Source organism: Anser anser, assembly GCF_964211835.1.
Source record: "Anser anser genome assembly, chromosome: 2".
Taxonomy (NCBI): Eukaryota; Metazoa; Chordata; class Aves; order Anseriformes; family Anatidae; genus Anser; species Anser anser.
Genome location: NC_139721.1, coordinates 34,562,704 through 34,576,019, shown reverse-complemented (window position 1 = coordinate 34,576,019; position 13,316 = coordinate 34,562,704). Strand labels below are relative to the sequence as shown.

At 38.6% G+C, this 13,316-nt stretch overlaps 1 protein-coding gene across 14 annotated transcripts in view; it reads right to left on the bottom strand.

The window, feature by feature from the left end:
- Window positions 1–13,316, bottom strand: part of EYA1 (EYA transcriptional coactivator and phosphatase 1) — a 177,995-nt gene that overhangs the window by 77,696 nt on the left and 86,983 nt on the right. For 12 of the 14 annotated variants that reach the window (XM_083826583.1, XM_083826582.1, XM_083826581.1 and 9 more), the window contains 2 exons: window positions 9,536–9,585; window positions 7,982–8,109 (listed from right to left, as the gene is read on the bottom strand). In XM_083826583.1, coding sequence (XP_083682709.1) covers window positions 7,982–8,109; window positions 9,536–9,585 — 178 coding nt within the window. Of the gene's footprint in view, window positions 1–6,140; window positions 6,204–7,981; window positions 8,110–9,535; window positions 9,586–9,755; window positions 12,107–13,316 lie in introns of those variants that run through there. The other 2 variants (XM_083826580.1, XM_083826579.1) reach the window with 2 other exon arrangements.

The window sequence follows — 13,316 nt, the reverse complement described above, 5'->3', positions numbered from 1 at the left end:
GCTACGGCTAACACCCAGCTTTCACTGCATAAATGGCTCCCCAAGAGCCTTGTCCCCCTCTCTTTTGGTTGTGATTTGCAACCAGAATAAATTGAATTTCATTGTACCTGCTCATCTAGCAGTAAAAATGCTGGATTTGTAAAGAAATGGCAGCACAATCATAGTACTAGAAAGAAAACTCAAAATCAAAACCATCTGGGTGGAAACAGGTCTTTGTCATAGAAGGACAGAATATGCTGAGTCAGAAGGTACCCACAAGGATCATGAAGTCCAACTCCTGGCTCTACACAGGTCCACCCAAAAAACAGACCATACGTCTGAGAGCATTGTCCAAAGGCTTCCTGAACTCCAGCAGGGTCAATGCTATGACCACTGCCCTGGGGAGCCTGTCCCAGCACCCAATCACCCTCTGGGTGCAGATCCTTTCCCTCACACCCAGCCTGACCCTCCCCTGTCCCAGCTCCATGCCGTTCCCTCGGGTCCTGTCGCTGTCCCCAGAGAGCAGAGCTCAGCGCCTGCCCGTCTGCCCCCCTTGTGAGGAAGCTCCCCTCAGCCTCCTCTGCTCTGGGCTGAACAAACCCAGGGACCTCAGCAGCTCCTCATATGTCTTGCCCTCTAGACCCTTCACCATCTTCGTAGCTCTCCTTTGGTTGTTTTCTAACAGTTTTATGTCCTTGTTATATTGTGGCATCCAAAACAGTGCTTGAGGTGAGGCTGCACCAGTGCAGAGCAGAGCAGGACAATCCCTTCCCTCGACCGGCTAGCAATGCCGTGCTTGATGCACCCCAGGGAATGGTTGGCCCTTTTGGCTGCCTGGGCACACTGCTGGCTCATACTCAACTTGCCATTAACCAAACCCCACAGATCCCTTTCCATGAGGCTGCTCTCCAACCTCTTATTACCCAGTCTATATGTGATTACTTCATTCCACGTGCAGAATCCAGCATTTGCTCTTGTTAACTTTCATACAGTGACAGTATTTGTAGCTGCTAATCAAGATTTAACCTCAATATTCATCTGAGGAGCACACCCGTGGGTTAACATGGTTCCATTCATCACAGTTAGGAGATGAGACTATCTAGATCTAATATTCTTGCCCCTTGACACTCACGTCAATTTATACCAAATGATTGTACCACCTGTCCTTTCCAAACAGAGGTGGCATATACCCAGAAACAACCCTTTTAGAGTTATGGACTGGTGTTTTTTTTTTTTTTTAATTTTATTTTTATTTTTCTCCTTCCTAAATTCTCCATTGGGAATCTGGCCATTGAAACTCCCCTACACATGTGTAATAATGTGTGCTGTGTGCGTAAAATATCTGGACTCTTTAACCAAAGACAGATGTAATGACCACACAACATCATAGTTACAGTCATTAATGGCAAAGAAGGCTGTCTTCAGCTACCTTCTGAAAACATAGAGGGCCTCCAGAGAAGACAGAACATCAAGAGAAGTCAAGGCTGCTCTGTCATTTAGGTGTACAAGACACATGACTGAGACACAAAGGCAGAAGCCGAATGACAAAGTACACAGGGCCTTTCATAAGTAGGAAATAATATCCATTACATTTGGCCAGGGTCTGAACTCCAGGACCGCCAGACTTAAAGCCAAATTCATCCAGACAAAGAAGGATAACACCAGACTGTGTTCCCCTCTACTCAGCAGTAGCAGGAAACTCCCTAGCTTGTCTAATCAAACCAGGTGGCACAGGAACCTCTCTCCAAGTTTCTGCACTCACTGGCCAGGGGCCAGATGATGGCTAACGCTGAAGTGTGACCAAGTTTCATGCTTATTTTTCCCCTATGATAAGCAAAACCCCTCAGAAGACTACAAGATACAAATGTAAGTGCTAGATCATCTTAAGTGTCACAAGTCCCTGAAGTTGCTAAGGCTTTTCAGATATCACCCTATTAAGGTGTGATCTTAGTCTAGACTTAAACGCCTTAGTCCTGTTCCCTGGAATGCACACCAAAAGAATGGGCTGGATTTCTTTTCTTCTGCATTACTGCCCATATGTATGATATTTCTATCTTACGCTGTGCAATTGTGGATGTGTTACAGTTTTTAGTGAAGCAGCGAACATCTTGATGGGTTCTTATCATCCTGCAGCTCTTGATATCCCGTGGCCTGAGCAAAGTCACTGTGCCAGCAGGGCTCTGGGACCCCCAGGCACACTCAAAGGGTGTTCTCACACAACCATGCTCCATCCACAGTCAGGAATGGCAGGTGTTGCCGATGTCTTTATGAGCAGCTTGCATAAATAAATTGTGTTAAAGATTCTTTTTTTTTTTTTTGGGGGGGGGGGGGGGGTGAGGGGGGCAGAACTGAGGGGAGTGGGGGTATTTTTCCCCTCAAATGGATCTGGGAACCAGTCTTGTGACTGACTTTTCATTTAAAAGAAATCTTTTCTTTCAGGGAAATGTTATGGGGGAAAATGGTGAAACCTCCAAAACCAGATGCACATACATGATGAAAAACCAATAAATGCATGAATATTTATTTGTGCTAGTCTCCTCCTCACTCAAGACCTTGCAATGGGAATTGGTGGCCTGAGCCAACAAGTGAGTAGAAAAGTTGTTTCCCTGGCCAGAAAACTAGGAAAGAGGAATAATAGAGCATTATTCTACAAGTGCTCAGAAGAGACAGGAGGACTCTTGGCGAAGCTGGAGAACAAAAGCACAGATAAGACAAAGAGTCTGGAAGGAAGCCAATGTAATACAGCAGGAAAAAAAAAAAGGTAAAGAGCAGGGAAGAAAAAGGTAGTCCAAGTTATCCCATTGCCTTCATATAAACAGTCAGAGTGATGTGTATCTTGTTTTTATCCTCCGTAAGTGGCAGCAGGCTGAAGAATATTACCAGTCCCTACGGACATCCAGATTACTTTTACCAGTCTGGTTGGCCTGGGACTACTGCAGTCTTTCCTCCAGACACACAACTGTCTTCTTGTGCTCTTCCAGTGAGAAGTAAAGAAGTTAGCATCCATTGTTCATGATACTAATACTCTAAAGAAATGTGAGTATTAGATTCACCCTTATAGGTCTATTATTTTACGGTGTCCAAATGTGGAGGTACCACTGCATCAATTAAAATTTTTATACCATCAAGCTCTTTATCACAAACACATGTATAGAAATGTCAGCATATATGATTGGCAGAAACTCCAGAAATGAGCAACTAAAAGATATCAGAAGCCAAGCACCTCCTAAAGGAGGAACGTTTTGTCTGATTGTCATCACCTACTAAAACTTTGCACCCTACAGCATAAAATAAATAACTATTACTAAAAAATAAAAATAAGAAAATCACTGCCAATGCGAAAGCTTGATTGCAATACTGAAAGGCTATTTTGAGTGCTACAAAGTATCATTAAAATTACATCGAATATTCAACATATTGTTTACTTTCAGAAAGCTACGTCAGTGTGTTCCATAACAACTACCAGGACATACCCACTCTAATGATTTTAATCTTTTACTACACCATAACTTCAGAAATTGGTGAAATAATTTTTCTGAATTCTATAATACAGCAACTAGCCAGCAAACATACTATCCAGTGCTTCTGAAACCCTGAAGATGGATTTCTATTCATTAGACTTAAGACAACCTTTCTAATGGCCAGCCCTCTTCACATAGTGGGGAAATTTGAATGCCTTTGTGTGGGATCTGATTCTCATGTTGCAGCAGGTACTTAAGAGCAAGAGCCCTTTTTTTTTCCAAAAGAATTTTGATGTCCAACTCTCTTTGAAGCCTTCCTTCCTATGTATCTTTGAAAATCTGATCTTCAATTTGTTATCCATTTTCCCTTCCCACTTGATCTGAAAATGCCTTCTCTTCATCCTTCTGAACACTAAGAAACAAGGGTAGATGCAGCTCTATACTCTTAATGCAAATGACTGGTAGTTGCTTGGAATCATGTCTCCTTCTCCCAATCTTCATTTATTCTTTTCCATTCCAGTTGAACAAAACATCTTCATGATATTTCTTCCTATATGTAATCCATGAGTACCGATTTACGTTCTTAAGATAAAAGTAAAGATCACTGTAGGTACAAAGTGAATACGGCTGTCCACTGCGGAAAACAGCTTTTCAGCTGAAAACAGCTTTTTTTTATTTTTTTTTTTACATTACTCTCAGCCTTTCTCCTCTTAATACATTTCTACGCAAGTAGACACCATTGTTGGAGTAGCCACTAGCCGTCTGATAAAAAAAAAATTAAAAAATGTCAATTTTTAGCTTCTGTTGTTATTGTTTCTTGGAGTCCTTTAGTATCAACCCACCAGAGCAATTTACTGACAAAGGAAGTTTAGAGGTAAGACACGACTGTGAATGTTTTAAGACTTACTTCAATTCTCTACTCTGTTACAGATTTTCTTAGACAAGTCATACAGGGCCAAATTTTTAACGGTGTTGAGCATCTGCTGTTGCCTACAACAGAGGGTATTTCGTGGAACAACACTTAAAGAGATCATGGAAAACTCAAACAGTACATTACTTATATCATCAGCCTCCATGGTGGCATGCCAGGACTGCTTTTGCTGAGTGTCTTTAGCCAAACATTTTAGTGTTACTCTCCTGCATTTGTTCCTGAGAAATTTCTGACTGATCAAGATCTGTAATTTCCCTGTTACTTCCCCATTACTGGTTTGAAGACCATGCTGCCTGAATTGGCCCAGAGAAAAGGAGTTAACCACCCAAGCACCAGCAATGTAATTACTTATTATTGGTTATGACTTTTCTACTCAAGATATTAAGGAGATTTATTTTCCCCTCACCATGCATGTATCCAGAGCTATGAAGACCATCTCATGGTTTGCAACAAACTTAAATGAACAGTGTTTGATTTACAGAAATCACTGTGTTCTAAAAGAAACCCGATGAGAAATTGCTACCTGAAAAGCAAAGTTGCAAATCCACCTTGTTTAAAAATCTATAGAGAGAAGGAACTACATAACAGTTACCTAAAAAAATAATAAAAAAAATCTTCAGCTGTGTTCCTTGGCCGACACTACCTGGTCAGTTCTACACCACAGCAATTTTGTTCTACCAAGAGGAAATTAAGCACACAAAGAGTTATTCTATCAAAGCTGCACACAGAGATTAAACTCAGACTCAATCATACACGTAGATCCCCATTCAGTGCTTTGAAAATTTACCACTAAGTGTGAAGCTAAAAATATTAGCTAATGATAGTGAGCTATCTTCCAACCACATCCTCTTGTAGAACAACATCAATAAGAGACAAGTCTGAAAATGTGCCTTAGAGGAATTAATGTACATTTGTTTGAAACAGGGCCATTTCACTCTTTGGGACAGTTTCCCCCCCCCCCCCTCCTTTTTTTCTTTTTCCTAATCTAGTGAACATATCCTGTACTTTGGGGTATGGAAACCTGCCTAAATCACACCCATAGTCAAATCAAATTTAACATATCTTTACAACACATTTATAACATGCAAATGGCTGGAGGCCCTGTTTCTCACTCACACGGAGGTCCTTTATGCCAGAAAAGGAGGGCTCTTTCATGCTAGTGAGAACGAGTGTGTAGTAGATCAGAAATTGGTTTCACATATTATATTTAACATGTGAATGTTCAGCAACCCGCATCTCCACTCCACGTGCAACAAACAAGCAAACCAAGGCGCAGCGGTGTAAGAAAAGTGCTTGGCAAGCCATATGGCTGCATCCTTACAGTCTGTCATTTGTGTTTCAGCAGGGTTCTGCTTAAAGAATCTCAAAAAAAAATAATAATTGCATCCTTCATTAAAAAAAAAAAAGTAGAAACTCTTGCTGCCGACACTTGATTTTTTCTTAAGCCTGTGTAGCAGCTCAAGGAACCCAAAAGAAACATTTTGTCAACATAAAACAGATTAACAGCCAAATTCCACCTTTAGATTCTTAGGCTCACAAATTTTGTCTCTTGGAACACATCTAATTCAGAAATAAATGATTCAATTATGTTTCTTTCAAAACTTTTCATTATGTGCCATGTAAGAACAATCAGAGACAGGAATTTGAAATTTTGAATGTTTTGACTGGAATCACCGAGCACAAACTATTTCTCAGGACACTTTCTGGACAACATCTTACAACGCATGCTGACTGCACACTTCTGGTGTGTCCACCACAGCTCCACAAACCTGCAGCGGTCTGTGTGCTAGCACTTAGTAACCAGTCTGCAGTGCTGAGGAGAGTCATGTCACCTGAGGGAAAATTGCAAACAAAAGAAAACCATTTGGCTTCATCTCAGAAGTTAAACATGTATTTCACACTTTATCTTTCTTGGTAGAATTCATCCAAAATCAATAAGCCTGCACTTTAAAATTCTAACAACAGGAAAAATAAGTTACTCTGGTTTAATTTACTTTTTTTTTTTTTTTAAATAAACTCCAATACATACTGAGAAGTTGGGATATAATTTCCAGAATTATTTGCTACATGAGGTTAGTGCATGAATAGATACAGTATCTAACTAATTTCCTGACAAAGTAATATTAAGCACCCAATTTTTCAGAATGTAAGCCCACACACAACAGCTATTAAGACGTCTGGCCAGATGGTGGGTGTCTTTCTGTGTTTCAAGGAACACGTCATATTTTTGTGCTAGAGAACATTAAAGCTGCATATAAGGTACAAAAGCTAGTGAGGTTTACTGCAAATGCTTTAGCAAGTAAGAGAGATTTTAATTCAAAAGTGTTGACCAATTTTATCCTGTATCAAAACTGGTATATACCTGATAATATGATACAAAAATATAAATGGCATTAAAAACAAAGATGACTCACCTGTGGACATGAAATATTTTTCTTCTTAAACTACATTAACACATTTAGTACTTTATTCTTTAAAAAAATACTTTTTTTTTTAAATGGCTTAAATTTTGATTACAGCAATAGTTTTACAGCAATAACAAAAAGTAAATTATACACAACTCTGGCACAAAAGCCTGTTAATCTGATAACCCATAAACCCTCCCCACTACAGAGGACTCCAATTAGAATGAATAACAGAGATGTTTGGGGAATTGAGGGGGGACGACATCTGTTTGATTGACATGTGCCTTTCCTGGAAGAATGCAATGCATGTCCACAATCCTGAACAGTCTGACAGCACTAACATGACACAGTTTTTAAAAGGGGAAAAAAAGGCATTTCTTTGCTACAACAATATTTTAACTCTAAATTTATATTGAAAAGTTTTATTTAAAAATGCATGCCTAATTTCAAGTAATGCATTAAAAACACTGTCCACAAAGCTAGCCAAACATCATGTATGATCATTCCTGCTATAGCCATAGAAATGTCACAGGAAAGAGTATTTTCACTGCTTATTATATAAATCCTTCTGTATTTCATTATATGTCATTACTGACAAAGCAGTTCAGTTGTTCTGCTGTTAGTATTCTACTGAGAACAAACATAACTTATCAACTGGCTGACTGCTGCTTGAAAAATAGGTATCAGTTTACCCCATTGAATTACTACACCTGTTTGAATTTTGGCCACTCCATCAGAGCAGCAAGCTAGCCCTAGGAAATTTCAACACTCAGTTTTATTAGCCTATTTGACAAAACTTTCATAGCCTTAGGAGCTTGCTAAAAGTGAGAACATGAAAAAAATACTGATATAGGGAAAAAGACTGAAAGATTGCATTTTGCAGTAGGACAACTGTAAACACTTCCTTTCTCCTCATCACTAAAATAGCCTTTCAGGTTTTATGGATTTTTTTTAAAGCTCTGCACATATTACCTGCTCAGTCCATTCAAACTAGGTGAAAGGAATATGTAACAGGAATGAAAGCTATTGCTGAAACTTGATAATAGTAACTGCTGATAAACACTGAACATCAGATTTATACACCGCATTACATAAACACGTAGTACCTTAAATAGTAAAACATTTTTCTCTACATAGTTTACTGACTGCAAGAGCAGTCAAGGAGAATGCACAAACTACAAAACACTAAAAAAATAGTAGCTCACCTTCTGTGCCATTGGGTGTCATGGAATTATTATTTATATGAGAGTTATCAAGTTTTGGACCACTGGGGGATTCACTACTACCACTTAGTCGGCTATGTGGGCTGGCTAGATCCTGCATTTCCATAGACCTGAAAACAAGATGTGTCTAGTTTTAGTGACATGTTCAATCTGGATTACAGAGGAATTACCAGTATGACATGCAGCCCTCTCTTAATTGACATCCTCAACACATTTAGTAAAAAATGAACAGCTTCTCCCGATGTGATTTTTTCTAATGTTAAACTCATTTTGTCGTGCCACACACAACTGACCATCTAGGGCAACTACTTCTGCAGCTTCTAACAGAATAAAATGGAGATACAAAGTACCGTACTTTAAACATTTATGTCGCCTTCTATTTTTAAGATATGCACAAAGATGGAATCACCACTATATGAATCCATATATTCTCTTAACAACAAATTAACACCGTGCTTTCAAGATTTACCATTCAGTGGCAATATAATGGGCCTCCAAACCAAATAAAACACTTGAAGCAATTGTTGAAACCTATCATCTACTGACAGGGAATGAGATATTCCTGATGTATGTGTTTACTCTGGCAAACTACTTAATTGTTCCTCTGTTTCCGTTGAAACAAATGCAGCATTAAAACATTATTATGTCTGCTCACTTGTTTGCTTTGTGGATTACATAAACCGTGCCCAATTGAAAAGGGATATGACCAACATACAGTGAATCCATATAGGCGTTAGTATGCCTTAGCACTCTGCAGTATCTCAGCAGCTGTCGTTTAGTCAAAATAATAAGAGAGCAATTCAGATTCAATGCAAAAATTAAACATTTACACAGCACACAAGCAGCTGAGTATGTCCGATTTGTGTTGTTAATAGCCTTGTATAAAAAGAACGATAGACCTCACCACCATGATATATCCCCTCAATTATGTTGGGGAAACTTATAAATGAAGTGCCTCATATTCATTTGTTTATAGCTAAAACTTTTCATAAGGTTTTTGATGTACTTATTTTAATTGCTCCAAGTAGAAATTTCACAGGTTACAGTGCCTCCAAGGCATATGAACCCACACATTTTCTGTTTAAAAGAAATGCTTAGGCTCTTTTAGAGACTTATTAAAATTATATATAAAAAAATCTTTCCACCATAGTGGTATAAATATCCTTAAACATAAGTGTAATTTCACCTATGAAGTTTTCATATTTTGACTGAGATTTTATTGCAAGTTCTAAACACAAACCCTTCATTTTGTATTTTGTTGCTTAAACTAATGTGCAGATTAAAAAACAAAAACAAAAAAAAGATGGTTCCACAATGAGTTAAAAAAGACAGTACCTAGCACAAAGTAAAACAATTTAGTGAAAAACAGTACGTGCTCACAGCTGGCAGACTTTGTTGCACACATAAAAGAGAAGCTACTGCGCTTATTTGTTCTGCTCCATTTGGAAAACAAGAATAAACATTTACTTATCACCTGAAGGTAAAGAAAAAAAAAAAAAGTTGCAGAAAAATAGCAATTTTCAATCATATCCTTACCTGCAACTGGAGGAAACAGCAACATCTGAACCAGTTTGGGACTTCTGCACCTGTAAACCAGGGAGACAAACAGAAGCCTCTATTACTCCGCTCTCATACGAGGCCTTAATTTAAACAAAGACCATCACCGCGGATGACAATTCTGTCCTTTAAACCAAAAAGGAGAGGAGGAGGGCACGGCGCCGGTGAAAGGCATATTGTCTTTAAATTGAAGGCTCGCCTGTTGTTTCCTCGGCAGGTCCCTCTCCCTCCTCCCCGCGCTGGGGACGGCGGCCAAGTGCCGGGACAGTGATTCATCAGGGGCCGTGACAGCTGCAGAGGGGCTCACTCCTCCCCCAGCACCGCCGCTGCGCACCCCAGCGAGGGCAAGCCCCCCAAGGGCGGCGGGAGGGAGCCGCTCTGCGCCGAGCTCCCCAGCATCCTCCGCAGCTCTAAAGCTCCCCTTTTGTTCCCGCTGCCCGAATTCTGTCTCGCTCCCATCCCCTTAGCTCTTGACAGCTTCTTGCCCTCATCGCCTTGGCCGTCCTCTCCCTCCGCTCTTCGCCATTGAGCCCTCCTTCCTCTGGGGACCCCACAAGTCACCACACTCCAAAAATGAGGGGCAAAGCAAGGCTGACGCTATTTTTATTTTTATTTTTTATTTTTTTGAGGGGGCAAGGGAGAGCAAGAGGGAGGTCTGTCTACTGTAAAGATCTCCAATATACGAGCTACATTGTTACACAACCATCTCCAAAACGAGCCCATCACCAAGCGCAGAGAATTAAAATAAAGCACATGTTATTGCACAAGGTCTTACTCGTAAAAATTCCAGTCGCTAATGAGATTTCTGATAAAATGACTTAAAAGAACACTTCTGGCTAAATAAATGTTAGGAAGCTGCAGCATTTACCTCTTGAGCTCACTCATCGAAAAAGGAATCTGGTTCCACTGGGAAGCCCAGCAATAATTTTCCAGTTTAATAAAACAACTCCTTTTATAACTCAGGTGAGTAATAGATTTTCATATCCTATTAGGAAAACATTGCTGCTCTGCTAACAGACTCTTCTGTGCAGCCAGTAAGGATTGTCAGCAGGTGATAAAGTTCAGGTGAAGATATGCTGCTAGATACTGGTAGCCTAAAAGCACACAAAAGCTTATCCGGGAAAGGTATGTATCGTCCTAATGTCTGCACTGTGAATCTTTCATGTGTGTTTCCATTCAACCTGAACTGACATCTCTTAAGTGATCACAGAGCAAAGGCAAGAGAGATGAGGCATTTTAAGTGCCATAAAAATCATCCAAGCAAATCCTACTTATGTGTCTGTAGTTTTTTTGTTATTTTTAATCACAGACAGAATTACTACTAGCAAGAGTAAACAACTGCTAGGGGCAGCCAGGCAATGCATAACGTTACAAATGATGTCAAGAAGCATGTAATAATGCACACTAAAAAACATCAATCTTTTTATAACTGGGTACTTAAAGTACTGCATAATGTGCTTTTCAATACATCAGAGCATGCCAAATCAAACTAGATGAGCAGCTACATTCAAAACTGTGCATTTTGTTTTAATGTTTTTTTTTTTTTTTTCAATCCTTTACCCTCAAAACTGCAGCAGAGTGCCTTAGGATATGTTTCTGCTGTTACTTCTAAACACCTGGAAAAAATTATAGGTGAGAACTAAGTTTGCTTACAGAGCTATCTTCACTCCCTCTTGCATAGGATACTTTAAAATGTATCTTTTATGATAGAAAAAAACTTCCCTTTAAAAATAGATGTTTCAATTAACTGATACTTTCAGACGTGCCCTACAGTATTATTCATACTTCACTGAACTCTAATATACATTTAATCCTCACTATTTTATTTACCCAAATTAAAAAAATATATTAACTTCCGTACACTTATAAATATATACATCAATGTGCACGTGTGTTGACAGTGAGACATTTCATTTAAGGTTTCATGGGAGAAGTTAGAAAAAAACCAACTCATTCACAGAGAACTAAATATATACCTTATATGTCCTCTTACACTCTATGATTTGTGAAAGTTCATATCCACAATCTTCATTTTCATTAGACATACTTTAGATATATTCCTTTGTGTCTCAAGGATTATTTAAACCATGTGTTGCACGTTACCATATTTAAAAATGACTCTTTAATCAAAATAACTTTAAAACAACTAATCCTCACTTAGGCTGGTCAGCTGAATCCACATAGTGGTCCAGGAAAAATAAATCTACTCTCAAGAATGCGAATGCAGACAACAATTAGACACAGATGTGAGTGAAATTAGTTACAGTTTACAAAATGCTACACTTCACATGCTTTCAGTTTTTTATGTGTAGTACAAAATTACAATGTAGTAAGGAACCACACTTATGATGACTAGTTCATAGAATAAAAACATTTCTGGGTGGCGTGTGCTTGCTCTTGTACATTCTCCCATTTTGCCAACAGATTTCTGGATAATTGAAGTTCTGCAACATAACTCACATATCAAACAAAAACTGGAAAAAAATGCAATGGCCTTACCCGTCCAAAGGGGCACATTAAAAAAAATCAGAAAGAGAAAAAGGAGCTGTCACTCACCCTTTATGCTCTGCACTCTGCTTAAACTAAAAATGCCGTATATGATAAATGACATGCACATTCTCCTTAATACATGAAAAATATTACTGCGTATAATTTGATTGTGGTGAGTAACATTCACATCTTTCTGTTTAGCGTGGATTGCACTACATGGGCACATGACGTGAAAAAAAAGGACAATGATAGCAAGGCTACTTAAAATTCATCCATTTAAGAATCTTAAATCAGTAACATCAAATTCTGATTAGTTAATGAGGTCTTTTAAGTTTGCCTTTTTTCTAATTAAATTTATAATTCTTCACAGATGTAGGTTTTGTTGATGTTCAATTTGTCTCTCTCATTTTGTTAAACCTCACATAGTACTCCACCAATCCATTGAATAGCCACATTAAATCTGTTAATACCATGCTCTTCAACCCCAGAAATTATTTCCAGAAGGCAAACTTGCTTTGAGAGATCATCAAACAAGACTCAAGGTACACATTTTATCACATTTTCCCTACCACAGAGCTCAGGATGCGGAGGAAAATTCATGACTTTTGCACTGTTTATTATACTTTGCTAAATTACAAATCAAAAGCATCTGACAGAAGATCATGTATGAAGCCAAAAAGTTAATAATGTTCTGTGAAAAGTAAACTGTAAATGGGAAGGGATTCTAAATTTCAGCAGCACAGAGCAAATAAAATGTAGGTACTTGTCTAAATTACAGGTTTTCCACAGTATTTTTGCTTGCTAGAAGCAATTTTTTTAAATAGCCATAATTTAAAACATTTTTCCAGCTGAAAAGAAATTTTCTAAGTGAAAATAAGAAGTTAGCCCAGAAAACTATAGCCAGCACACGAGCTTTCTCTTAAAGTGCATTTCTACTTAAAGAAACAAATTTCATAGACAATAGCAATTTTCAAATCAGTATTCCTCCTTAGGGGAAAAAAAAAATCTGTCATTTTTAACAGGGGGTGAAGGGAGAGAGACTTTTTCCTCAAGCAGCCTTCTTTTCTTCCTTACAAGTTCTACGCAATCAGTATCTACAGACATAATGGTTTCAGCAGCCCAAACGTTCCAAAACCAAAATAGAAATTGGCTACAAAAAGGCACCTTGCTGACAACACATGCAACTTTATCATACTTTCACTCTTTAAATAATCTTATTGCTAGACTATAAGTGAGGAGGCAAAACTCTTTTGCTAAATACTTCAAAGAC